At 40.0% G+C, this 27,731-nt stretch overlaps 1 protein-coding gene across 1 annotated transcript in view; it reads left to right on the top strand.

Moving 5' to 3' along the window:
- The window catches only part of KRBOX1 (KRAB box domain containing 1), a gene marked incomplete at its 5' end in the record, with an annotated part of 52,908 nt that extends 36,879 nt beyond the window's left edge, over positions 1 to 16,029 (top strand). Inside the window, 4 exons of the mRNA XM_032298580.1 lie at positions 11,509 to 11,591; positions 14,497 to 14,623; positions 15,227 to 15,343; positions 15,769 to 16,029. Coding sequence (XP_032154471.1) covers positions 11,509 to 11,591; positions 14,497 to 14,623; positions 15,227 to 15,343; positions 15,769 to 15,878 — 437 coding nt within the window. The remainder of the gene's footprint in view (positions 1 to 11,508; positions 11,592 to 14,496; positions 14,624 to 15,226; positions 15,344 to 15,768) is intronic.
- Positions 16,030 to 27,731: the final 11,702 nt, after the last annotated feature.

The following is a 27,731-nucleotide window of genomic DNA, read 5'->3' as shown; positions in this document are numbered from 1 at the left end:
GAGGTGTGTGGCCCAAGATAGCTCACCATTGCTGAGTCCTGATTCACATGCTCATCAGTTTCACATTTTGTGGCCATGTCTAGATGCAAAAGCATCTGGGAAATCCCTTTATTCTGGACATTCATCTGATCAGTTAAATACAAGGATTTTCTTCTTGTTGTTTTATCTCTGTCAACAAGGGAAACACATTTTGAGAGACTACTTAAAGTCTTTTCTTAGAGGCACCAAATGTCTGTAATACCTGGAACTGTAAAAAGAACTTCTGTAAGTGGAATGGGTAGATTGAGTTTTTAATAGGTTTATTTAGGGGAAGGAAGTTATTTAGTTTTAGGTCTTGGTAAAGACTCACAGAGAAAATGACATCTGAACATTTTGCAATGGGGATATGTATAGAGAGAAAGGAAGGGCAGGCAGGCGTTGCAGAAAGAACAGGCACAGGCAGGAACATGTTTATGGCACAGATGAAATTTAAGTGTGGCTACAGTGAAATGTGAGGGCAGGGAGGTCAGGGAGGCCAGGTTGGAGATGAGTTGGGGCATACTGTGGAGCCCTGAATCCTCGGGTGAGGGACTGGAGGCACTGGGGGTGATTGAGCAAGGAGGTGATAAGGTTTGGTTTTCACTTTGGCAGTGTATATAGACAAATGGCATATGGAGAGAGATGATCCCATTTATTTTTGGAAGTGTGTAATGAGCCTTCAAATGTTCTAGCCTCGGATTTTGCCATAGCCTTCAGGCTTCCTTGCACTAGGGTGAGTAGATACAATGATAGTTGGTGAGTGTATGTGAGTTTAATAGACACTTACGTGTCTGTCCCAGCAGCCAGATAACCAGCAAATGCTAAGACCACACTGCATATTACATAGTGAAAGGAGTCTGTCACCATTTTTGATGTTTGATTGCTGACAGCTTTCAAGCACCATCACTCCTCCTTATCCATTTGCTTCATATCTGGGCAAGCTGATAAAAAAACCTCGTGCTGATTTCCTCACCTCCCCCATGTGGAGAAACCCTCACTTCAGCTCCACCTTCCAAACACCATAGAACCCGAAACCAGAGCCTTTCCCCTGCTGTCTCAAGCCATTCAGAGCGGTTTGGAAGCCTGCCAGTACTCATTATGGGAGTAGCAAATCTTTTTCTACCTGCTTGCTGTGAGAATGATGTCTTAAATGTAGACATCCAAACCAAATTTTGAGTGAGAGACCATGCTGTGTCAGTGGGGTGACCACAATACATAGTCTACACACTACTATATGTGTGGTCACCCTACACTATGTTTCTGTATCTTACAGGTGTCTATTGTGACACAGTACTTCCCAAGTGCCTATTAAGTGCCAGATGCTGAGGACAGAGCAGTGAGTTGACTGAGAGTTCATACTGTCAGGAGAAAAAGACAATAAGCAAAATGAATAAATCATATATGCTTGAAGGAAAGGAGTTGTGAGTGCTGGGATTGGTTTGCTATTTTTAGAGGTTTGTCAGAGTAAGACCACCCTGAAAAAGTAAAACATTGAAAAATACTCAGAAGGATCTTTGCTCTTTCTCTCTCTCTTTCTTTCTCTCCTTCCTTCTTCCCTTCTTTCCTTCCTTTCCCCTCCCTTCCCCTCTCCTCCCTCCCTCCCTCCCTCACTCCCTCCCTCCCTCCCTCTCTCTCTCCCTTTCTTTCCCTTTTTCTTTCTTTCTCTTCCTTCCTTCCTTCCTTCCTTCCTTCCTTTCTCTCTCTCTCTCTCTCTTTCTTTCTTTCTTTCTTCTTTCTTCCTTCCTTCATTCCTTTCTTTCTTTCTCTTTCTTTCTTTCTCTCTATCTCTCTTTCTTTTCTTTTCTTTTCTTTTCTTTCTTTCTCTCTCTCTCTCTCTCTCTCTCTCTCTCTCTCTCTCTCTCTCTCTCTCTTTCTTTCTTTGTTTTGGACAGAATCTTGCTCTGTCACCCAGGCTGGAGTGCAGTGGTATGATCTCGGCTCACTGCAAACTCCATCTCCTGGGCTCAAGGGATTTTCCTGCCTCAGCCTCCCAAGTAGCTGGGGTTACAGGCACACGCCACCAGGCCTGGCTAATTTTTGTGTTTTTAGTAGAGATGGGGTTTTGCCATGTTGGCTGGGCTGGTCTTGAACTCCTGACCTCATGGGATCTGCTGGCCTTGGCCTCCCAAAGTGCTGGGATTACAGGTATGAGCCACTGCTCCTGGCCCTTAGATATTTTCAGTTAACACAGAAATTTGGGTTGACAATTATTTTCTTTTAGCACTTTAAAAATATTGCTCCATTTTAAATTAGAGTGATATGAATCATTGTTCCCCTATACATAATTCATTTTTTTTTTTCTGACTGAAGGATATTTTCACTGAGCATAGAATTTTGGGTTGGACAATTCTTTTCTTTTAGCACTTTAAAAATATTGTTCCATTTATGGCCAGGCATGATGGCTCACTCCTGTAATCCCAACACTTTGGGAGGCCAAGGAGGGTGGATCATTTGAGGCCAGGAGTTCAAGACCAGCCCAGCCAAGATGGTGAAACCCTGTCTTTACAAAAAAATACAAAAAATACAAAAGTTAGTAAGGCATGGTGGTGCACATCTGTAGTCCTGGTAGGCTGAGGTGGGAGTATTACTTCAACTTGAGAGGTGGAGTTTGCAGTGAGCCAAGATCGTGCCACTGAACTCTAGCCTGGGTGACAGAGTGAGACCCTGTCTCAAAAACTAAAAAACGATACTGTTCCATTTAAATTAGAGTGATGTGAATCACTGTTCCCCTATAAATAATGCATTGTTTTTTTCTGACTGCTCTCACGTTTTTTCTTTTTTTTGAGACAGCCAGGCTGGAGTGCAGTCGTGCCACCATGGCAATCCTCCCACCTCAGCCTCCTGAACGGCTGGGGATACAGGAATGTGCCACTACTCCCAGCTAATTTTTAGAATTTTTCTGTAGAGACAGGATCTTGCTATGCTGCACAGGCTGGTCTCAAACACCTGGACTTCAGCAATCCCCCCACCTTGGCCTCCCAAAGTACTGGCATTACAGGCATGAGCCATTGTGCTCAGCTTTTAAATATTTTTTAATTTTTTCATTTGATTATATTGTATTTAGGCCTGGGTTTGTGTTTATCCTATTTGGAGTTTGCTAAGCTTGAGTCTTTAGGTTTATGTTTTTCCACCAAATTTGGAAAGTTTTCAGCCTTTGTTTCTGCAGCTATTCATTCTACATCACACTCTTTCTCTTCCCCTTCTGAGATTCTGATGACAAGAATGTTAGACCTTTTGATGTTGTCCTCGTAGATGCCCAAGGCACTTTGCATTTTTTCATTTTTTCCTCTGTTTTTCAGATTAGATAATTTCTATGAATCTATCTGCAAGTTCACTGTTTCTTTTCTCTGTCCTCTCCATTCTGTCATTGACCCCATACAGTGAGTTTCTTGTTTATTATGTTTTTTGCTCTAAAATTTTTATTTGGTTTTTCTTTTGTTTTCTATTTGTTTGGTGGGGTTTTCTGTCTTTGCATTAATTTCAAGAGTGCCCACCCTTACTTGTTTGAATATGTTTGTAATAGCTGCTTCAAAGTCTTTGTAAGATAATTCTAACATCTGTGTCATCGTAATTTTGTCATCTTTGTAAGATAATTCTAACATCTGTGTCATCTTAACATTGGCATCTTTGTAAGATAATTCTAACATTTGTGTCATCTCAACATTGGCATCTGTTGATTGTTTTTTTCAATGAAACAATATTTTTTCTGGGTATGTTTTTGTATTGGGTAGTCTTTTATTGTATCCTAAGCATTTTGAATGCTGTGTTATGAGACCCTGAAGCATGTTTAAATTTTGAGTACAGTGCTATTTTTTTTTTTTAAAGCAGTAATTCAACCCTGTTGGGTTCAGGGCACAAAATGTGGCCATTTTTCTTTGATTTTTTTATCCTAAAATCAGTTCATTTTTCAAAAATTTTTGTAAAACTATCCATGTCTGTCCCCTATGCAGGCTACCAAGTGACCATTCTGGGGCTTGGGGGTGATGTGGTCCATATTCAGTTCTGTCTATGCTGTTGGGGGTCAGGTCCACGCATGTGCAGCTCAGGAGTAAACCCAGGTGTTTATAAATAACTTTCACTGATTGTTTTACTGACTTCCACCTTCTCTTTTGCTAGCAGTTTCTTGTCTATTTGTGCTCCTCTTTTCTTTCTTTTTTTGAAAGAGTTTCACTCTGTTGCCCAGGCTGGAGTGCAGTGGGGCGATCTCGGTTCACTACAACCTCCTCCTCCTAGGTTCAAGCGATTCTCATGCCTCAGGGCTCCGAGTCCTGGGATTATAGGCACCCACCATTATACCCAACTAATTTTTGTATTTTTGGTAGAGATGGGGTTTTGCTATGTTGGCCAGGCTGGTCTCAAACTCCTGGCCTCAAGTAATCTGCCTGCCTCAGCTTCCAAAAGTGCTGGGATTACAGGTGTGAGCCACTGCGCCTGGCCCATGCCCTCTTTTCTGATATTCCAGGTAGAAAGCTGAGGCTTTATCTTGCCATCTCTGCTATAAACCTTTTGCAATTGAAACTGTATGCTACTCCGTTACGATCACACTAAGCAGTGAGAGGATGGAGAAACAAAAAATGCAGCTTGAGTTTCTCTCACCCTCTTGAGATCACAGCTCCTCTGGTCAGAGAGGAAGACGCTTACTCTCTCTGAGTTTTAGGTTTTGTACAACACCCATTACTCTTGCTTCTAACCCCAGCACAGATTACTTGGGACTGGGGCATAAAAGTACAAAGAAAAGAAATCAGAGGATTTCCATTCTCTTCCAGAGCATCAGATGACTACTTTCCACTCCTTGAGCTATTATAGAACTAGAGGGCTTCTCCCTTACTTCTGTCTCTGATGATGCACACTTCCAGAATTTGGGCTATGTATAGTTCAGGCTAGGGAATATGAGAAGAAAAAACTGTAAACTCACTGTCAATCTTGTGGTACTTTAACTTTGGTTCCTCCTCAAACACCCTGCTCCTATTTACCTTTCAGAGTCAAATGCCTACTCTGTACATTCTACCCAAGTTTTAGACCTGCATTCAGTAGAAACAACTAGGTTGAATAGGATAATTATAGGTTACCTACAAGCTTATCCATCTTTTTACTTAACATTTTTCTATGTGTTTATATATATATATATATAGTTTTCTTTTATATATATATATTTTTTGTATGTGTTTATATTTAAAGCATGTTTCTTGTTTGCAGCATGCAGTTGATTCTTGCTTTTTTAAAAAAATCAGATCTTACATTCTCTGTCTTTTGTTGTTGTTTGTTTGTTTTTTTGAGATGGAGTCTTGCTCTGTAGCCCAGGCTGGAGTGCAGTGGCACGATCTCAGCTCATTTTGACCTCCGCCTCCAGGGTCCTGGTTCAACCAATTCTCTTGCCTCAGCCTCCCAAGTAACTGGGATTACAGGAATGTGCCACTATGATTAGCTGATTTTTGTATTTTTAGTAGAGATGGAGTTTCACCATGTTGGTCAGGCTGGTCTTGAAGTCCTGACCTAATGATCTGCCAGCCTCAGCCTCCCAAAGTGTTGGGATTACAGGCGTGAGCCACTGCAACTGGCCTCTGTCTTTTAATTAGTGCATTTAGAGCACTTATTTTTAATATAATTATTGATGTGACTGGATTAAAATCTATCATTTGTGTTTGTATTTATTCTATCTGTTCTTTGTTTTTTTTTTTCTCTCTCTTTTAAATCTTCTTTCGAATTAAGGATTTTTTGTGATTTCATGTTAGCCCCATAATTAATTTATTATTTCTACTAAAATTTTAATGCATATTCTTAGAGCTTACAATATACATCTACAATTAGAATTTATTTTCAAATAATATTATGTCACTTCTCATGTAGTGTATGGGTTTTACAACACAAACTGCCAAACCTTCCCTCCCAACATTTGTGCTATTTTTTGTCATGTTTTATTTTTATATATGCTATTAACATGGTACCTTGATATTATTTGTGCTTTACACAGTGACTTATTTTTTAGAGTAGTTTTTAAAATAAGAAAAAAAGTTAATTTTATATTTACTTTCATTTCTTGACATTTCTAGAGGTCTTAGTTTCTTTGTGTACATCCAAGTTTTTGTCTGGTATCATAGTCAATCTGCCTGAAGAATACCCATTGACAATTCTTGTGGTACAGATCTGGTGGCAATGAATTTTGTTTTGTTTATCTGAAAAAGTCTTTATTTCTCCTGCATTATTGGAAGATATTTTTGCCGAATATAATTCTGGGTTGACAAGTCCCTGACCTTCCTCCGACCTACCATCAGCACTCTAAAGATGTTACTATATTATCTCTGGCTGGTGTGGTTTCTGATGCAAAATTGGTTGTAATTCTTATTTGTGTTTTTCTGTATGTAATGTGTCTTTTTTCCTCTGGCTGCATTCAAATATTCATGTATGTATATATATTTATATACACATATATGTACATATAGTATATACCCATATATATACATACACATACATACCACAAATACATATACTTTTCTTCTGGGATTCCAGTTACATGTAGGTTAGACCATTTGATATTGTCTCACAGCTCTCAGATACTCAATTCTCTTTCTCTCTCTCTGCGTGTGTGTGTGTGTGTGTGTGTGTGTAATATTTTTGTTTGTGTTTCAGCTTGGGTAATTTCTACTGAACAGTTTTCAAGTTCACTAATTTTTTTCTTGGTTGAATTGAATCCACTGATGAGTCCCTTGTGGGTGTTTGTCATCTCCAGAGCCATGTTTTTAATTTCTAAAATTTTCATTTGATTCTTTTTCATATATTCATTTTCTTTGCTGAAACTACCTATTTGACTGTTTTTTCCACTAAGCCCTTGCCATATTAATTTTAGTTATTTTAATGCTTTTTCATATTTCAACATCTGTTGTTTACTATTTTATCTTTTGATTTTTTTTGGCCTTTTTTGTATGCCTTGTATATTTTTTTTTTTTTTGTCAAATGTTCAAAATCTTGTGTAGTATAATGGAGACTAAGGCAAAAATGGGCATACTTTTTCTTTTGGTAGATCTTTATTGTGGAGGGCTGAGTTGATCTAATCAGGAGTTAAACTGTATTTAGATGTTTTTGTTGCTGTGGTTATCCATAGGCTTTGAATTCTTCCAGTATTACGTTGAGTTTTAACGGAGATTTTCTCAATGTTTGTACCACCCTCACCTTTAGGCCTTCCCTTTAATCCTGTGCCTCAGAGAGGGTCTTTCTCCATGTTCTTATCTCTCTTTTAGCAGTAGATTGCTGTTCTTAGTAACTCAGTATTTGCTATTTTGATGATGGTAGGAGAGATGGCATTTTCTGTTGTGATTCAGTTTTAATCTCAGGTAGGCACCATGTCTCTGAGACTTAAGGGTGGGGTCTATTAAGTGATGTTGCCCTATCCACGGCTGTAGAAGACTTCCACGGTCTGGACCCAGGATGTAATTCTACTCCTACCTCATGAATAGAGACCTTTGTTCTCTTTCTTCCTCTCAGTTCCATCGGATCTTAACCAGTCCCTAAGGGTGACAGGATTTGCTTCTTCATTCTCAGAGGCTTAGGGCTTTTGTTTTGTAGGGGAAATAGGGGAGAAGGACCTGGATGGGGATTCATGTCTTTTTTAGGGGGGAGGTTTTTATAAGATTCTTCTTGCCTTACCTTTGATCGTATGTATGTATGTGTGCACAGATTTGATGATGTCCATTTGAAGAATATGCAAGTGGGTGGAAATTATTCTTGTGTCTGTGGTTCACAAGAGTTCTATAGTCTATATTCTCAGGCTAACCAACACTTGGACCTCAGCAACTCACTAAACATTTTAGCTGATTTCTTCTTAACAGCTTACATGGCATCCAATATCATCTGTCCTATGTAAACAAGTGCTTATCTTATATTAGATTTTAGATAAATTTGCCCCCAGATCTTAGCTTTCTGATGTAGACAAGAGGAAATTTTAGATTATCTGGCTGTTTTTTGTTGTTGTAATGGTGGGGCCATGCTCTTTTCAGTTTTCTACATCATGAGAAGGTGAATTTCTTGATTTTTCAAAAGGAATCACACTTTTAAAAACACTGAAAAATAAAGAAAAGAGACTGAGCTACCAGAATAGCTTTCACTTATGCTAGGCACAGGGTGAATTCAGGACTCTGGGCTGTTATGGGTCTACTGCCAACCCTTGGATGTGAGCTGCATGCACGGGACCCTGTGTCAGCCTTTGTTCATTTATCTTCCTACAGTGATGTTGCATGTGATCTACAACACCCACGGACAATGGAGGTGGGAGCAAATGTCCTTTATTCTTCACACTCTTCACTGTTAGCATCAAGGTAGGTACTCTACCCCCTCCACAGGCTCCGGCACAACATGTCAGGAAGTTCTCTGGGGTGGCCACACCTATTTCCTCTAAGGGCTTTCAACAGGTTTTTCATCATGATAGTTATTATTTATTTATGTATTTATTTTTACCTCTGATCGATACAGTGATGCTATGATTTCCTGGGACAGTGTTAAGCTCTGCTGGACAGGGAATGAATATTTCTTGGGTGAATTGACTGCTCTCACTTTGCCCATGGTCCATTGCTAATCCTCTGCTAGTGGTGATGTATGGAACTGAGGGGCGTCAGCAACACTGAAAGACATCACATTCTAGGAGTGCAATCATTACAGCAATTCGAGAGAAGTCCTGATTGTATACTGTGTCCATTGATTATGCTATAACAATCCAAATGCTAAATTTACGTGACGTAAAGCCATTCACATTTTCTTGCATATTCTGGATAAAACGTGTAGTTGAAGTTATCGTAGCACAGTAATAAAGGCACTGCAAGCCAGTATCATGGCTGGCACGATGATGCAAAGTCAGGTGCAAGGTGCCTCGACTCAGAACCCGGCTCTGGAGGAACACCAAGCGCCTGTCTCGCCAGCATGCCCTTTTATCACGGGAACTAGGAGGGAAGCACCAAGATAGTCCTCCAAGAGTCCTAGAGAGAAATCCAGAGAGTGTATCGGTTGGCCAGTCAGTGTGATGACGCACTTCCGGCACCGCCTTCTTTTTTTTTGTCGCGCGAGATTTGGTTTGTGAGGCTCGACAAGTAGCAAACACAGTCTCTGCTTGCTGAAAAGCTGCAGAGGCCGCCGGGAACCCACGGTGAGCGGGTCTGAGAAGGACGGGAAACGGCCCGAGGGAGGCGGGCACGGCTACTGCTCGTACTGGGGTCCTCTTGTCGATCCCGGGGCTCGGCTTGGTAGCGTCGAGAAGGGGCGCTGGTAGGCCCGGAACGCTGTCCTCAGGCCCTTACCCCCTCGTTTCCCTGTACTCGGGGCAGTCCGCGGCTCACTCAGAATCGGATACTGATACACATTCGGGTGTTAACTTCGAAACCCTCAAAAAGTTTAACTGTCCACGCTCCAGGACATTCTAGCAACAGAACACACCCCTCGGTCGTTCCACCCACCTCGTCTTTGCCCCGGATGCGGAAACCCCAACCCTACCGCTCGGCCAGTGTACGATTTCCCCATTTTCAGTTGGTCCCAGAAAATCGGTTGGTGATCAGTTATCTTCGCCTGGCATAGTGTACACCGGTCTTGAAACTTGTTACCGTTGGAGAGCAACCAAAATTTTGAGAATACTTAAATGTATTCCCTACCTGTCCCCAGGATGTCCCATTTTGGAAAATACGGAGCCCTGCGATTTGGATAGGTTCATATGAATGTTAAATCTAATAGGAGTAATCTATCAATCATGCACCTAATATGTGTCCAGTATTTAACATAGTTTCCTATGTACAGTATTGGAGATGTGGAAAGATTTCTTTACCTCTTCACGTTGTTCATTATATTCTTCTCATTACATTCTCTTAATTTTTACTCCACTGTCATAATCGTCAAGGTTCATAGGTTAACATTTGATGTCACTGCCATTAGTCAATTGTGTTGGGAGTGTGATTTGTTTTCCAGCATAGCTTGTTGTTGAGGCTTCAACTCCTATAGTTTTCCCTATAGGAAAACACTTCCATAGGGAAGGTTCTTTGTGTTTTGCAGGGTGACCTCTGTTGTAGTTCTATTCCCAGATGATTTCCCTTTCACAGATTGTCAGCTATACAAATCAGACCTTTTTGCTTAAGTCCTTTTGTTTGATATGCTAATCGTATTAAGTATTCATTGTAAGGGACATTTATTGCTGATACAATGACAGTGTCATGAGAATTAGACTCTACAACTACAAGGGTTACCTATTTGCTCAGTATGAATCACTGCTTTTGTTACCCTTGGAGAGAAACCATCCATGAATTTAGCAGCATTACTTGTGTAGGTTTACATTGTGTTTTCTTTTAAGGTACTTCTCTTTACTTTCATACATATTTCTCCTTCCTGGACTCCCTGTAACTTCTAAGATGCAGTTTCTAGCCTCTCCTGACAGCTGTTTCTCTGACACCTTCAACTTCCTCTACCTTCCTGAATGACTTTCTGGATTCACTAAGAAGAGTCATTGGAGAGAGAGGGGCAGTGCACTGGCTGCATAGTCTTTTGTCTGATGCTGTTGCAGTACCCTAAGACTTAAGGCAAACTGCAGATATGGAGTTGGAATGGAAGTTGTTCTTAAGGTCTATGAGTATGTGCACTTTTATGTGTTTGTTTATATGCTTTTGAAATATCTTTGATTCAACTGATGGCAGCTCTTTGTATTTCAGGTGCTGTTTTTAATGCATAAATATCCATGATTCACTCTTGAAAGGCAAAAGACTTACTTCCTAATGATGAACTAATTAAATGACCCAGAATAAGAGTTGGAACCAGTTTAGAAATGAAAGTTTTGTTTCCTTATACTATAATATTAGGAACTTGGAGTATTTGGGACCATTATGAAGTTGCTGGATTCTTTTAATATGGTAGTGTTTTCTTTCTCATCACCCACTCCCAACACCTTTATAAAACTGAATATCTTGTATTTAGGGGAAAAATAGTTGTAGGGAGACATCAAATATTCCTAATCAACTATTTTCAAGGTCTGTTCAACTTTTATTACTTCAGTTGTAGAAACTCTCTTGTTCTAATATTAAGTAGCAGAGGAGGAAGAGCACGCTGAGGTCTTACAGTGTTTAATGGATTTCTTCTATATAATTCATTCCTATCTGTACTGTAGGGATTTCAGGGATCTTAACTGTTCAGAATTCCAACTTTCTTTTCCGCCTATAACATTCTGTTTACTGTCTACCCTAGTTTCCTTTTCTGTTTTCTATCCTATGATATCTTCTCTGGATTAGCTGAAATGATAGTCTTCTCAGTCCACTTTTTCATCACTCATTCCTTGGATGATTCTACCTCCTTTTTGCATTTCTCTGTAATCCTGCTATCTCGCCTTTGTGAGACTAGAGTTGTCCCTGGTAATAAGCAGTAACTAAGGAACAGTAATTTATCTAGTCTTCAAAACAGGATGGGTCAGAGGTTGTATGTAGGACTCAGGGTCAATAGAGTTATTGTCATTAATGTTTTTTTCTTTACCTTCAGCACCTGAGTCTTTTACCTTTACCCAAGAAAGGAATAAAAGAGGTCAGACGATGACAACTGTGTCCTCAACAGCCAGGCCCCAGGTGAGCTGTTTTTTTTCTGTCTCTGTACATATCTCTGTATGTATATACATATATGTTTATTAGATACATACATAAAGATGTCTATATATACACATTTACATAAATATATGAAATACTTTTATATATGCGTATATGTATATATACACTATATATATGCACATTTCTCATTGAGGTTTAACTTACACAACACAATTCTTAACAGTATAGCTCACTTTTTAGAACTATGTACACTTGTATGACCTCACTCATATAAAGACATAGAACATTATTAGCACCCCAGAAGGCCCCTTCATACTGCTTCCCAAGCAATCCACAGCTCATCCCAAAGTTAACCACTATTCTGACCTCTATCACCATGGGAAAGTTCTGTTTGTTTTTGAACTTCATATAAGTGGAATCATTCAACATGCATTCTTTTGTATCTGTCTTCTTTTGCCCAACATTATGTCTGTGAAGTTCACCGACGTTGCACACAGCAAGGATTTGTTCTTTTTCACTTGAGTAGTTTTTTATTTTGTGATAATAGCATATTTTATTTATTCATTCTACTGTAGGTGGACTTTTGGTTGTTCTCATTTTGGGCTACCATGAATAAGAATGCAGTGAACATTCTTGTCTTTTTGTGGACACAGACCTTCATTTCTCTTGGGTATATCTCTGTGAGTAAAATTGATAGCTCATAGGGTACACATTTGGTTAGTTTTAGTAGATGCTGCCCAACAATTTTCTGAAATGATTCTTCCAATTTACATTTCTACCAGCAGTATACAGTTGCTCCACATCTTTACCAACACTTATTGTCATTTGTTTGCAGTATCTCGTTGGGATTTTAAAAATTTCCTCTTCTCCAGTAAGCAGTGATGCTGAGCACCATTTCATAAGTTTATTGGCATATCCTCTTACGTGAACTCCCTGTTCAGATATTTTTTCGTATTTTTTATTACACTGTACCTTTTTTCTCCCACATTGTATAGTTTCTTATAAGTCCTTTGTCAAATATATGTAACATTAAATAACTTCTCCCAGTCAGTGGCTTGCATTTTCACTCTCCTAATGGTATCTTTTAACAAACAGATTTTTAATGAAGACACTGTATCAGTTTGTTTTGCATAAGAAATCTTTTCTTACTCAAATATCACAAAGATATTCTTCTATGCTTTCTTCTAGAAAATTTATTGTTTTGACTTTCTACTTAGATGTGTGATTCATCTCAAATTAAAGGTGTGAGGCATGGGTCAAACTTCTTTTTCCTCCCATACATGTATCCAGTTGACTCAGGATTATATATTGAAAAATCTGTCTTTTACCCACTGAATTGCTCTAGTTACTTTGTCATACATTTGGAGAACATATGTGTCTGTGTCTGTTTTTAAAATCCTATTCAGTTCTATTAGTTGAATTTTCTGTCTGAACTAGTATTCCATGACACTCACTATTGGTGAGTTACGTGGAATTTTGCAACACAATATAACATGGAGGGCTTTTCTTCAAGGTAATTAAAAATACATCAAAAAGATAATTGATAAAACATTCTTTGGCACCTGGCTCATAGGTTCCGTTAATCTCATATTCCATGTTAAAACGATTTCCACTAGATCTCCATTTCTGAAATACAGAGCTCAACTCTAGGGCTTAAAAACTTCCAATAGCCACCTTTTTAGGCCTTTCTTGAGCCTTATGCACCAAGTTGGTCTAGACCCTAGTCTTTCCCAAGTAAGCAGTATTTTCCTATGCCCCTCTAACCTCACTACTTCTGCTTGAAGGTGGGCTGTGGGTGGGAATTCACTGACAGATTGGAGAAGCTTTGTGCTTGGGATAGTGGGCAAAGAGACAGGCAAGAAAGGATTAGAGTGAGGCCGGGCACAGTGGCTCACGCCTAATACCAGCACTTTGGGAGGCCAAGGTGGGTGGATCACCTTGGGTCAGGAGTTAGAGACCAGCCTGACGAACATGGAGAAATGCCGTCTCTACTATAAATACAAAATTAGCCAGGCGTGGTGGTGCATGCCTGTAATCCCAGTTACTCAGGAGGCAGGAGAATCACTTGAACCTGGGAGGTGGAGGTTGCAGTGAGCCAAGATCATGCCACTGCACTCCAACCTGGGCAACAAGTGCAAAATTCCATCTCAAAACAAAAACAAAACGAAAGAAGGATTAGAATGAAAGTAGAATTGGGAAATGGAGTAATATGAGTAACCCAAATGATTACTGGGATATATACAAATTGGGGAGGGACTTAGAGCTAAGATGTCAGCTATGTTCAGGCATCAGTTCTCCTTCCACATGTGCACTTCTTTTTTTTCTTTTTTTGAGACAGTCTCACTCTTGTTGCCCAGGCTGGGGTGCAATGGTGCGACCTCAGCTCACTGCAACCTCCACCTCCTGGGTTTAAGCAATTCTCCTGCCTCAGCCTCCCCAGTAGCTGAGATTAAAGGCATGTGCCACCATGCCTGGCCAATTTTTGTATTTTTAGTAGAGATAGGGTTTCTCCATGTTGGTCAGGTTGGTCTTGAACTCTTGACCTCAGGTGATCTGCCTGCCTTGGTTTCCCAAAGTGATGGGATGACAGACATGAGCCACTGCACCTGGCCCCACATGCATACTTTCATGCTCAGGCCCACTCCTGGCTCCTGTTCAGCTGGTTCAGTGTCTGTGTGGAGGTCACATGTTTAGAAGCTCATAGCAGAGGTGTAATTATAGTTACTGGGAAAGTATGCTGAACTCTGGCAACCTTTAATTCTGCATCTTCCTCCACACCTAAATTTCACACAAAATCTCTGCAGGCATGTGAAGGACCCAGTACTGAATATGTATCATCATAGGTGCCCTTCTCAGGTCTCTCATAGACAGTTTTGACCAGCACCAAAGTACTGAGGTCTGGGAAACTAGGAACTTGTCGTTTCAGGAATCAGTGGCTTTTGATGACGTGGCTGTGTACTTCACTAAGAAGGAATGGGCCATCATGGTGCCTGACCAGAGGGCCTTGTACAGGGATGTGATGCTGGAGAACTATGAGGCTGTGGCCTTTGTAGGTAAGGCCTCTCTGCTGCTGGTTTCTGCCTGGGCCCTCAGGTTGAAGGGCTCTTTTATAATTATAAGCTGACCCCAAATAGCGATTTCAGAGGTTGCCAGGTATGGAAAGCCTTGATGTTTATTGACCTGCAAAGGGCTTTCTTTCTTTTTCTATCATAAAAACTACCCTCCTTCCCTACCTGCCTTAGAGGTGATTCTGAGTACAGTAGGGCTTGAGGTATATCTTGATACTCTTAGCCTAGTATTGAACCTCCAAATTATCTTGAGAGGTAGAACCCAGCCACTTTGTCTCCCTCTGGGAGTTACTCCTAGAGCCATTTGTCTTTTTCCCACAGTGGGAGATTTCCATTCTCTGACAAAGAAGGTAAAAATTTTGTTTCCCTTTAAATAGAAATCTGTCTTCCAGTGTATTTCAGGCTTCCTTGGAAGAACTTTCCTGACTCTTCTTTCCAGGATCCCTCCCTGTGCCTCTTTAGGGTACCTCTCGTATAACCCACCCAGGAATTATCCTCCTCACCTCCCTTGCTTGTCTTGGAGCCATGGGCTTGAGTTTGACCCCTGTGACTATGCTCATTATTATGTTATGTTTTCCTCCCTTCAAGCAGTGCCACCCACTTCCAAACCAGCTTTGGTCTCTCATTTGGAGCAAGGGAAAGAGCCCTGTTTCACCCAACCACAGGGAGTCCTGAGCAGGAGGGACTGGAGAGCAGGCTTTATAGGTGAGTTAAGCAAGAGGGATCCTCCCCAGCTTCATCTCTTCCTTTGCCTTCATTTCATTGAAAGGAAAGGTGTGTGTTCTCTGTGCCCAGCATCATGGAGTACATTGGGATCATCAATCACATTCTTTCTGACTGGTGTGTTACTCATTGCTTCTTATCCCTTTAAACTGCAGTACACAACACCCTGCTTCAGTATTTCACACACTGGGATGCTTTTATCCCTTGCTCATTTGTGATCACTTTTTTTCCAGTTTCTCTAGTTTTGGAAAATTGATAAACTTGGTGCAGTATTATCTTGTCCACTGACCAATAGAACGAGTAGAAAAAATTATTTTTCATCAGAATTAATATGTAAAAATTTTAAAGTTTTTATACTGAAATATTTTAAGGTAGCTTATAGTTGTTATGATTTTCCTCCCCTCTAGGACACTCGGAACTGAGAAGATATACTTACTTAGCTAAAGCAATGTTATGTGTAATAAAATCAAAAATTCTTCAAAATCATCGATGCTGGGAAGACAGGAGAAAGGCTTAATTCTTGACATTTAAATACCAGTTTTCCAAGTCAGGAGTTGATGTAAGAGGCACCTTAAATGATGTCAAATGCACATTTTCTTTTTCTGTAGACTAGTTTCTGTAGATTTAATGTTTTTCATTCATTAAAATAATTCATTTTGATGTACAAAGCAGGCTCTCATGTCCTTTTTTAAACAGCTTTGTGGAGATACAAATCACAATTCATGCAATTCATCCATTTAAAGTATTCAATTAAGTGGGATTTAGAATATTCACAGAGTTTTGCAAGCATTCCGCAGTCTACTTTTAGATCTTTAGAAACCTCTACTGTTAGAAATCATTCACCATACCCATCTCCCAACTCTTGGTTTTAGGAAACTAACTTTCTACTTTTCGTTTCTATAGATTTGCCACTGGCTTTCACTTAACATAATGTTTTCAAGGTTAATCCGTTTTGTAACATGTATCAGTACAGTAGTATACAAGTTATAATGCATATGTGTTTTCTCATGGGTACATACTCTAGATATATACTAGTTGGGTCATATGGTAACTTTTTGTATAACATTTCGAGGAATGCCAAAACTTTTTCTGAAGTGGCTATACCAATTTACATTCCTTCCAGCAATGTATGAGGGTTCCTAATTCCTCACATCCTCACTGACGCTTAATGTTGTCTACCTTTTTCGCTGTAGCCATCCTGGTGATGTGAAGTGCTGTCTCATTGTAGTTTTTATTTACATTTCTCCAGTAGCTAATGGTATTGAGCATCTTTTTATGTGCTTATTGGCCATTTATGTATTCTCTTTGGAGAAATGTCTATTCAAACTCTGCATGTTTTAAACTTGGTTATTTTTCCTTTTATTTTTGTGTTTTAAAAGTTCTGACATTTGGTTACTAAATCCATATCGGATAATGGCTTACAAACATTTCATCCCATTTTGTGAATTGTCTTTTTACTTTCCTAATATTGTCCTTTGAAGCACAACAGTTTTGAATTTTGATGAATTTCTTTTGTATTTTCTACATACAAAATTATGTCATCTGCAAATAGAGATAGTTTTACCTTTTTCTTTCTAATCTGAATGCCTTTTACCTTTTCTCTTGCCTAATTACTCTGGCTAGAACCTTTGGCACAATGTTGGATACAAGTTGCAAGAGTGGACGTTCTTGTCTTACTCTTGATCTTAGGGGGAAAGCATTCAATCTTTTACCATTAAGTATGATGTTAACTATGATTTCTTGGAAATGCTCTTTATCAAGTTGCTAATTTGTTGAGTATTTGTCATGGAAGAGTGTTGGAGTTTGTGAAATGATATTCTGTGACTGTTAAATCTGGTTCTTTCCTGTATTCTATTAATATGGTACACATTACATTGATTGATTTTTGGTGTGTTGAATCCCACCCTCCATTCCTTGGATAAATCATAGTCGGTGATGTACAATCCTTATATTGCTGATTTCATTGGTTAGTCTTTGGAAAAGGCTTGGTGACATTATGATTCATGAGTGAAGTTATTTTGGGTGATGGGTTAGATATGTGTTCTCCAAATTCAATATTCTTTAACAGTTTTATGTATATTATATTTTCCAAGTAAGTTACAGGCTGACAACAGGAATAATATCATACTTTTCTCATTTATAGCATAATATTTTATACAGAGTTACTTGATATTTTTTGTTGTTTTGCACTTAATTAAGAGATTCTTTCCTAATTTCATGCCTCCCAATTATATCTCCATTCTTTCCCTACCCTGAGTCCTCTGTTTCATGTTCCTATCCTTATTCGTTCTCAGTATTTTTATACTAACATTCATTTGCATAGCCCGTGACCTTCCCTTTTTGATTCCTCTTTCTTAGCTACCTTTTCATCTTGAACTCTCTTTGGACTTCTGAACTCTGATAAAGCCTTCTCTTCCCTGTTGGGATTCAAGACTTTTCCTTGTCTCACCTTATTCCCTAAAGGCTCTAAAGACATTTCAGGTGTGGTGGCTCACATCTATAATCCCTGCTACTTGGAAGGCTGTGGCAGGAGGATTGCATGAAGGTAGGAGTTTGAGGCCAGCCTGGGCAACATAGTAAGACCCCCATCTCTAAAAATATAAATTTAGCCAGGTGTAGTGTTACATGCCTGTAGTTGCAGCTATTCAGGAGGCCGAGGCAGGAGGATTGCTTGAGCCCAGGAGTTGAAGGCTTCATTGGGCTGTGATCACACTACTAAGTCTTGGGTGACAGAATGAGACCTTGTCTCTTTTTTAAAAAAGCATTTTATAAGGACACAAAAGTTGTGTAATAATAGGACATACTAATCTTATTTGCTGATTAGTTCAGGCAGACTATGGCCCATAGACCAAAATCTGACCTACCACCAGTCTTTTTGTGTATGGTCTGTGAAATAAGAATGGTTGAATTTTTTAGTGGCTGAAGGAAATCAAAAGAAGATGATTTTGTAACACATGATAATTATGGGAAATTCAAATTTCAGTGTCTGTAAAGGAAGTTTTACTGAAATACAGTCATGTTCATTCATTATGTATTGTCTATAGCTGCATTCACATTACAGTGATAGGGTTGAGTACTTGAAACAGAAATGTATGGCCTGAAGAGCCTAAAATATTTACTATGTAGCCCTTTGCAAGAAATGTTTGCTAACGTCTGGTATAGTTCCCTCTAGCATTGCTGAGAGAGGTGGTATTTGTATGCATTTCTTCTTTATCAGATGGAAAAACCTGGGCTGAGAATGAGCATTTGACTTCAAATAATTTCTGATAAACACAAATCCTATGGCATGGTATCAGGTGAATATCTGAGAAGGGGTCCTGATATTCAAGGTAATCTGCAGATCATAGGGCAAGTTAGGCATAAAAGAAATTTCACAAGTGATGAAATGAGTAAAAATGAGAAAGATTTTGTGAAGGAGATCGTAATGAGAAACTTCATATAGAAAATACAAGCCGTCCACAAAAGAAATCAGAAAGAAATATTAGTGTTAGAAACACATCTGCAAGGACCAGATACACAGATTTTCTATAAATCTCATGTGTGGGACAGACGTTGCAGTCTTAGTTCAGACTTTTCAACATCCGAAAAACTACAGTGGAGCTCCCCCAAATGCCCTCTCCTCTCCTCTCCTCCTTTCTGTGGTCTTCCCTGGACTTACATAGGCCCTTTGCACTTTGTAAATTTCATACTGCCTTTTATACTCAGTCTTACATGCATCCCTCTCCACTCTGCATTGTTACCTTTTTGTAGATGGCCACAGCACACTTGCTGCTCAATTTTACCCCCTGTGGTGGCCAAAAACCCCATGTGTTTTTGTCTGTTGTAGCAAGTTGTCACTTCTCAAGGGCAAGAAGCAATGATTAGGTGAAAAAAACGTCAGGAAATATGAATACATTTCCCCTATGAATATATAGCATGACCATTTGAGTACATTAGAAGAATGGCAGAAATGAGTGATTTCACTCAACTCAGGAAGAGAGAGATTCAAATAGAAACTGAAGATACTGCTGCAAGAAATGGACTTTTTAGAGAGGTGTTTATGCCTTGGCCTCATAGGAGGCTGTAACATAGTAGTAAATAGGAACTGGTCTTCAGTTTTACTTTTTCAGGGTCGATTTCATCCGGGGTGCCACATTCAATGAATACTAGCCATTGGGTTCATTTGACATTTCACAGGAAACTGAACTGTTAAAAAGCTTGTGGCTGGGCATGGTAGCTCAGGCCTATAATCCCAGCACTATGGGAGGCTGAGGCAGAAGGATCACTGGAGGCCAGGGGTTCAAGACCAGCTTGAGCAGCATAGCAAGACCCTCATCTCTACAAAAAATTTTAAAAATTAGATGGGTGTGGTGTCGCACACCTGTAGTCCTTGCTACTCAGGAAGCTGAGGGAGGAGGACCACTTGAGCCCAGGAGTTTGAGGCTGCACTGAGCCGTCATCATGCTTTTGCTCTCCAGCTTGAGTAACAGAGCAAGACCTTGTCTCCAAAAAGTCAGTTTGTTATTTTCCGTATGAGGACTTCTTTTCTGGGTTCAAAGGAATAATTTGCTATCTAGTTTTCATGTGTGTGTCTTTTCTTCCTTCCATAACTGGGTCAAGCAGCTTTATTTATGAAAAGGTATATAAGTCTTTGTAGGTTGACTGCTTTCAGATGACATTTTCAGGAATAGGGTGATGAATTATTTCCCTTTCCCTTGTCTCACCTTTGCAAATGTTACCCTTTGTTGTAGGCAAAGGTTACACTTTGCAAAGGTTACCCTTTGTTATAGTCAAAGGTTACTCTTTGTTATAGTGAAAGGCTATGCTTGACCAGAAGCTACAGTTTAGAAAAATGTAAGTGAGCTAGATGTTGATGACTTTGAACCAGAATAGTCATAACCTATTTAGAGACCATTTTATCCAAGGTTAGAAAGTATGAACTCAGAGCAAGATCTTGTAGCTGAAAGCAGCATTGTCACTTAGAGAAATGGTCTTGAGGTGACATACTGTGAGGTGAGAAAAGAAAGAACTTCAGTTTATGGAGTTCGCAGATTTATTTAAACAGCAAAGAGGTTTGGGAACCCCAGGATGAGGAGCGTCAATCCAGGGAGCAAGAAGAAACATCCCTGGTGTGCCAGACTGTGATATTTATGGTCTGAGTGCATTATTGGTAACTACATTGCAGATGATGGATAATGAGAAATGTATCCATGGACTGTTTCTAGATACCTCGCAAAAAGGGAACTTGTTTTTGAGATCTGTTCTTCAGATTGAGAGGTTACCAGGGCAAGAAGAAGATAAAGGAATCTAACTACTCACGTGAAATGATCTCACCCACCTGTATATTAAGCTCATACCAACTGGATTATGTGAATCTCATGTATTTGTAATTAGCAGCCTGCATGGAACTCCTTGTGTCTTGGGCATAATGGGCCATCCAGACATACTAGGGAGCTGAAAATATTTAGTGTGATACTGAGGGTTACTCTAAGAATTAATGTTGAAAAGGTAAACAACATGTAAATTACTAAGAAGCTGGTATGCCATGCTAACGAGGCTGAACTTCATCCTTGCCAAGGGAAGCTGATCAGGAGTTTAAAGCAGGGCTATATGTGTAATCGACCTGCTTTCTAGCAAGGTCATTGATAGCATGGGAAGAATTAAGGTTGGTGAAACAGGAGCCAGGCAAAATAGATAGACCAGCAGTTACAAAACAGGAGTCTGTGAACTAGTGAAAGTCCATGATAAAATTTCCACTAATTTGCAGTTAGAAAATAGTTATGCATTGGTTTTTGATACCCCTTATTGGAAAATAAAAAGATGGCTGTGCTATATTTCTGTTCCTTCTGTCCACCATTCATGTTTTAAAAACTGTTTTGTGAAATAAAAAAGATACCTAACCAATCTTGTATTAGGATTCTCTAGAGGGACAGAACTAATAGGATATATCCATATATGAAAGGGAGTTTATGAGGGAGAATTGGCTCACACAGTCACAAGGCAAAGTCCCGCAATAGGCGGTCTGCCAGCTGGGGAAGAAAGAAGCCATTAGTGGCTGTCTCAGTGAAAACTTCAAAAGCAGGGAAGTCAACAGTGCAGCCTTCATTCTGTGGCCAAAGGCCTAAGAGCCCCTAGCAAACCACTGGTGTAAGTCCAAGAGTCTAAAGGCCAAAGAACCTAGAGTCTGATGTTCAAGGACAGGAGGAACAGAGGGAAGTATTCAGCACAGGAGAAAGATGAAAGCCAGAAGACTGAGCAAGCAAAGTTATTCCACTTTCTTCTGCCTGCTTTGTTTTAGCTGTGCTGGCAGCCAGTTGGATGGTGCTCACTCACATTGAGGGTGGGTCTTCCTTTCCCAGTCCACTAAATGTCAGACTCCTCTGGCAATGCCCTCACAGATACACCCAGAAACAATACTTGACCATCTATGTAGGCATCCTTCAATCTAATCAAGTTGACACCTAATATTAACCGTTACAAGTCTGCTAAGCTTTTCTGGATCATCTTTGGAAAATTGAGTGGAGTTAAACCAGGGCTTCCTATGCTGCCTCTGGTTATTAGTCCCCTGCTGCCCCCACCAATCTTTCAAAAACAAATAAATGCTTCTGTTGTACATGACTAACACATAGCTCATGCCTCATGTGACTCATTGCATGGGTTCCAAACTGGTGTAAACCTTGTGTGAAATGAGTTCACTGATTATATGCTTGGATGTCCTGGCAATGTAAAGTGCTATATAAAATTTTAAACATTTATTCTCAATTTCTGTACTTACAAACCAGTGAGAAAAAGTCCTCAGTTGGTCACCAGCACACAAACCACCCTGTGAGTTATAGGGCATTAGACTGTCTTATGGATCAAATCAGGAGTCTGTCGGGTTAGTGGGTTAAACAATTGAAGAGAATACGTAGGTTGACCCTATAGTCAGTATCTTGGGGCAAAAGGCGCCACTTTTCCTGGGATCTTAGAAGCTAAAGGGAACTCCATTAAGCTCTGGAGAGATAAGTAGTGTGATTGGACAGGAACTTGGGAGTGTAAAATTCTCAGAGGGATGACCGGAACCATCAAGAACCCTTTTTAAATTAAGTTTGTTTTGAGACTGAGTCTTGCTCTGTCACCTAGGCTGGAGTGCAGTGGCATGATCTCCACTCACTGCAACCTCCACCTCCTGGGTTCAAGCCATTCTCCTACCTCAGCCTCCCAAGTGGCTGGGATTACAGGCACCCACCACCATGCCCAGCTAATTATTGTATTTTTAGTAGAGATGGGGTTTCACCATGTTGGCCAGGCTGGTCTTGAACTGCTGACCTCAGGTGATCCACCTGCCTCAGCCTCCTAAAGTGTTGAGATTACAGGTGTAAGTCACCATGCCCAGCCTTAAATAAGGGTTTTTATTGTGCTTATTGAGATGGTGTAATTGTGTTTTATGTCAACTATAATTTGTGTTTCCCAGGTTGTTGCATGGCAGTAAAGATAGGCTCTTAAATGAACTTGGAACGTGTATGGGCTGCTGTGGAAAAAAGTCTACAGAGTGAATTAAGGCAGAGTTGGCTACGAGTCAAGCTTAGAAATCTCCAGTTTGGTACCCCCCCGCCAAGAATGTTCAGTTTGGTTGCATGGCTGAAATCTCAATGTCCAGTTGCAATAGCATCAGTAGCTCTGCCTGCTGCTGGCAACCTTGAGTATCCTTAATGGGGTGAAGTGCGTAATAGACAAATGGCAGTGGGAGGCAGGTTGTAGAGAATGTCCAGAGTAAATTGCTGGCATGGCCTGCCCTTTGCTACTGAGACCCAGATGTTTTGATGCCTCCCTTATGTGAGCAGTGGGCTTGTTATAAGGAACAGGGCTATCCAGAAAGTCCTCTTCTCAATAATAGAAATAACAAATAGTTACACTACCATTTATTATGTTCTTACCATGAACCAAGTCCTGTGATGTAGACTTTATATGCTTTATCTCAGTCCTACAGTAAGTGCGAGATAAGCATTTTACAGATGCATACTGGGTAAGAGTGGTCAGAATTCAAACCCAGAGAGTGATGCCAGGATCCACGTGATTGTGATTGCATCACTTTTCTCATTCAGGTACCCCTGTTGGTGCTTTGTAACGTAAGCTAGGATCTTTGAGGTCAGGGATCCCAAGCTTCTCTTTCCTACTTCTGTCCCTGCATTGCTGAAAGACATCCCAAGATCCTGCTTCCACACATGTGCAGGTTGTAGCCAGCTACAGTCTCTGTCTATCTTCCCATGCTTAGGATTGGGAGTGGCTGAAAATCTTGCTCATGAGCCTCTCTGGAGAGAGGTCAGAAACTGAAAGGAAAAAAGGAGGTGAGAGAGACAGAGGGCTTGGGGAGAACAACTGCAGCCTTGATCACAGCTCTGGATGGGGAAGAGGGTTCGCTTCCAGCCATGTTTGTTGAGAATGGAAGGTACCTAAATGAATGTATGTGTGAGGATCACATTGTATATGTAGCAGAGTAAACTGTTGAGATAGGAAGATGTGCCAAGAAGGTGGTAAGCACTTGGACTTGCTAAAACTTGAAGGAATTTTATGCAATACACTTGGATCTCAGTTTCATTTGATTATGGCACTGCTATTATTTAGGCTGAGACTACATAATTCATATGTGTTCATGTATTATGACTCTTATAGGACAGTGAAAAATTTATGACAGTATCGTACCAATCAATTACAACTACTGTAAACAAAAGTTAAAGAAAAATATACCTCCAATTCTGATACTCCAGTAGATCCTCATTTTTATTTCTCTATGTCCATTGCTAACCCTTGTCCGTATGTATATATAAATTCATAACAGATAAATGTTGTGTCATTTTCCTTTCATTACTATTATCTTAAGCATCGTTCCCTTTCCCCAATTCCGTATAACCTGTAATTACTGTTTGTGAGTGGAAGTACCCTTCTTTATTCCCCGCTCCAAATTGTGAATTCTTTTGAAAGTAAAGATTGTGTCTTTTTTTTTTTTTTTTTTAATTTGAGACAGAGTCTCACCCTTTCACCTGGGCTGGAATGCAATGGCATGATCTTGACTCACTGCATCCTCAAACTTCTGGGCTCAAGCAATCACCCTACTGCAGCTTCCCCAGCAGCTGGGACTACAGGCGTACACCACCACATCTGGCTAATTTTTGTATATTTTATAGAAATGAGGTTTTGCCTTGTTGCCCAGGCTGGTCTTGAACTCCTAAGCTTAAGCAATCTACCTACTGCACTTTCCACAATGCTGGGATTGCAGGCATGAGCCACTATGCTGGGCTGAGACTGTATCTTAACCACATTTCTCACCCCGGTATCCATCCAGTTGGTGTTAGTTCATTTTATTGAAATACATTGGTGGGCATTAGGAGATTTCTATCTGTGAGCTATTGCAAATGGTGTTGCTGTCACCAACGTCATGAATATAGTGGTTTTTTCCTTTTCTTTTGAATGATTTGCTTGAAATAAATTCCCAGGAATGAGATTAACCAAATCCAAAATATAATTATTTTAGGTTTTAAAAACATGCTGCCATATTGCCTTTTTAAAAGATTATACCAATTTACTCTGCTATTAGAAATATATAAGTACAGCACTTAATTTAAATCTTAGCAGTAAATATTGTAATTTAAAATTTTAAAAATAATTGGCATAAAATGATTCTTGATTGTTTTTATTTATATTTCTTTACTATAATTAGTGAGGTTGAATTTTTTGTTAGTTTACTAATTTTAATTTCATTGTGAAAAATTTCTCTTTGTGTCATGTGCTTTTTACTATAGTAAATTATTAATGTTTTACCTAAGAATTTGAGATCTTTAATGCAATACATAAAAACTCATTGTTTCCATATGCAGCTTAAGAAAAAAAAAAAAAAGCAAACCCATTGTTGGCCAGGCATGGTGGCTTATGCCTGTAATCCCAGCATTTTAGAAGGCTGAGGCAGGTGGATCACTTGAGGTCACGAGTTCGAGATCAGCCTGGCCAACATGGTGAAATCCCGTCTCTACTAAAAATACACACACACACACACACACACACACACACACACACACACTTAAAATACACACACACACACACAAAACTAGCTGGGCTTGGTGGTATGTGCCTGTAAACCCAGCTCCTCAGGAGGCTGAGGCAGGAGAATTGCTTGAACCATGAGGTCGAGGTTTCAGTGAGCTGAGATTGCGCCACTGCACTCCAGCGTGGTGAGACTCCATCTAACAAAAACAAACAAAAAAACCCCCCAAAAAACCGTTGTTAATCAATCTTGTATTCCCATAAGTAAGTAAGTATTCTGAGACCCATTGATTTATGATGGCCCTCATAATCATGTATTTAAATTTTAATATAGGATTTATTTCCAGGCTTTCTATTTTGCTCCATTAATCACTGAATCTTTTTTCTTCACAGCAGTATGTTAAACTATTAATTATTAGTTGCTTAGAGATTGTTTTAATTTCTGGTGGGACTATTATCTCTTCATTGAGTATATTTCAAGTACATTTGCTTCAACATTCTCTGTACTTTCATAAATATTTAAATGCTTCATAATTTTAAAGGGTAAGAATACATACCATGTAACCATTATCCAGATTAAAAAAAACGTAAATCTGGTGTGCACTCATTTATTTTTCAACATTCGTTTCGTTTTCTTTTTTCCAAATACTTAAAAACTTTTAGAGCAGTTTTAGGTTCACAGCAAAATCGAGAGGAAAATACAGAGATTTCCTATATTCCCGTTACTCTAGCACATGCATAGCTTCCCCAATTACTAACATCTCTTACCTGAGGGTACGCTTACTACATTTGACGACCCTACATTGACACATCATTATCATCCAATGTCTATAGTCTACCTTAGTGTTTGCTCTTGATATTGTACATTCTATGGGTTTGTTACAATTTTTTTTTTTTTTTTTTTTTGAGACAGAGTCTCAGCTCTGTCGCCCAGCCTGGAGTGCAGTGGCACGATCTCGGCTCACTGCAACCTCCTCCTCCTGGGTTCAAATGATTCTTCCACCTCAGCCTCCCCAGGAGCAGGGACCACATGCCTGCACCACCATTCTCATCTAATTTTTTGTATTTTAGTAGAGATGAGGTTCCTCCATGTTGCCCAGGCTGGTCTCCAACTCCTAAGCTCAGGCAGTCTCCCACCTTGGCCTCCCAAGGTCCTAGGATTACAGGCATGAGCCACCACACCCAGTCTTGTTGTATTTATAATATATACATTTTAGTACCATACATATTTTCACTGCCCTAAAAAAAATCCTCTGTCCATACACATTTCTCATGGTTATATTGAGCTCATCAAATCTTAACATTGAAAAAGTGAGAGGGAACATTGTATAACAGCATAAATATGAAGCATTATTGCGAAGTTCTTTTTCTCCCCTTTTGACTGACTGACTTCTCCTTTACTTCACCCTTTGCTGAAGCCAATAATTGAGGTGTTGATTACTGTGGGGATCGATCTCCCCTGAGGAAAGAGCACAAAGACCCACCTCACAATTACGAAGCTCAAAGAGCACTTGCCAGTTGTGAGGTCAAATTTGTGACTCCAAAAAACTAGTTTCTTCTTCCTTCCAAACAAAGGCAGATTTATAAAATAGGTTGGAGGGAGAGTTTGGGGAAAATGATCCCTGCCACCTCTCTCCCTTCCTGGATAATTCACGGGAAGAAGTGGGATGGGAGACCTGATCCTTCCAGGTCCTCAGGTGAGGTGACTGAACTGTTCCCGCATCTCTGGAGTTTGCTAATTATGAGCATCAGAACCAACAGGCTCTGCTTCTGTAAAGATATTGGAAGGAATAGCTTTTTTTTTTTTGATACAGAGTTTCGCTCTTGTTGCCCGGGCTGGAGTGCAATGGCGCAATCTTGGCTCACTGCAACCTCCACCTCCCAGGTTAAAACAATTCTCTTGCCCCAGCCTCCTGAAGAGCTGAGATTACTGATGCCCACCACCATGCCCAGCTAATTTTTGTATTTTTAGTAGAGACGGAGTTTCACCATGTTGGCCAGGCTGATCTCGAACTCCTGACCTCAGGTGATCCACCCATCTCAGCCTCCCTAAAGTGTTCAGATTATAGGCGTGAGCCACTGTGCTCGGCTATGAGAGGTCATTCTTTGCCTGCCATGTCTTAGCCATGATTATTTCTGCTAAGTGGAGTTTGGCACGGGAGAGTTCCAGTGTTTTCAGTAGGCATAAGGCAGGCTATGGAAACAGATCCTAAAGTGGTTTGGAAGACCCACAGACTTCTCTGTCATGGGAGGGATCTATTAGAAATACTGGGGTAGTGAGAACAAGTGGCTTGCCTCCGTAAGATTGCCTATGCCAAGAAACTGCTCAGATCTAATCGGGCACATGAGTCTAATAAGCCACACTATAAAAGAG

This window comes from Sapajus apella, unplaced genomic scaffold, assembly GCF_009761245.1.
Source record: "Sapajus apella isolate SASKATOON/1434 unplaced genomic scaffold, GSC_monkey_1.0 scaffold38, whole genome shotgun sequence".
NCBI lineage: Eukaryota > Metazoa > Chordata > Mammalia > Primates > Cebidae > Sapajus > Sapajus apella.
This window is presented reverse-complemented; position numbering and strand designations above follow the sequence as displayed.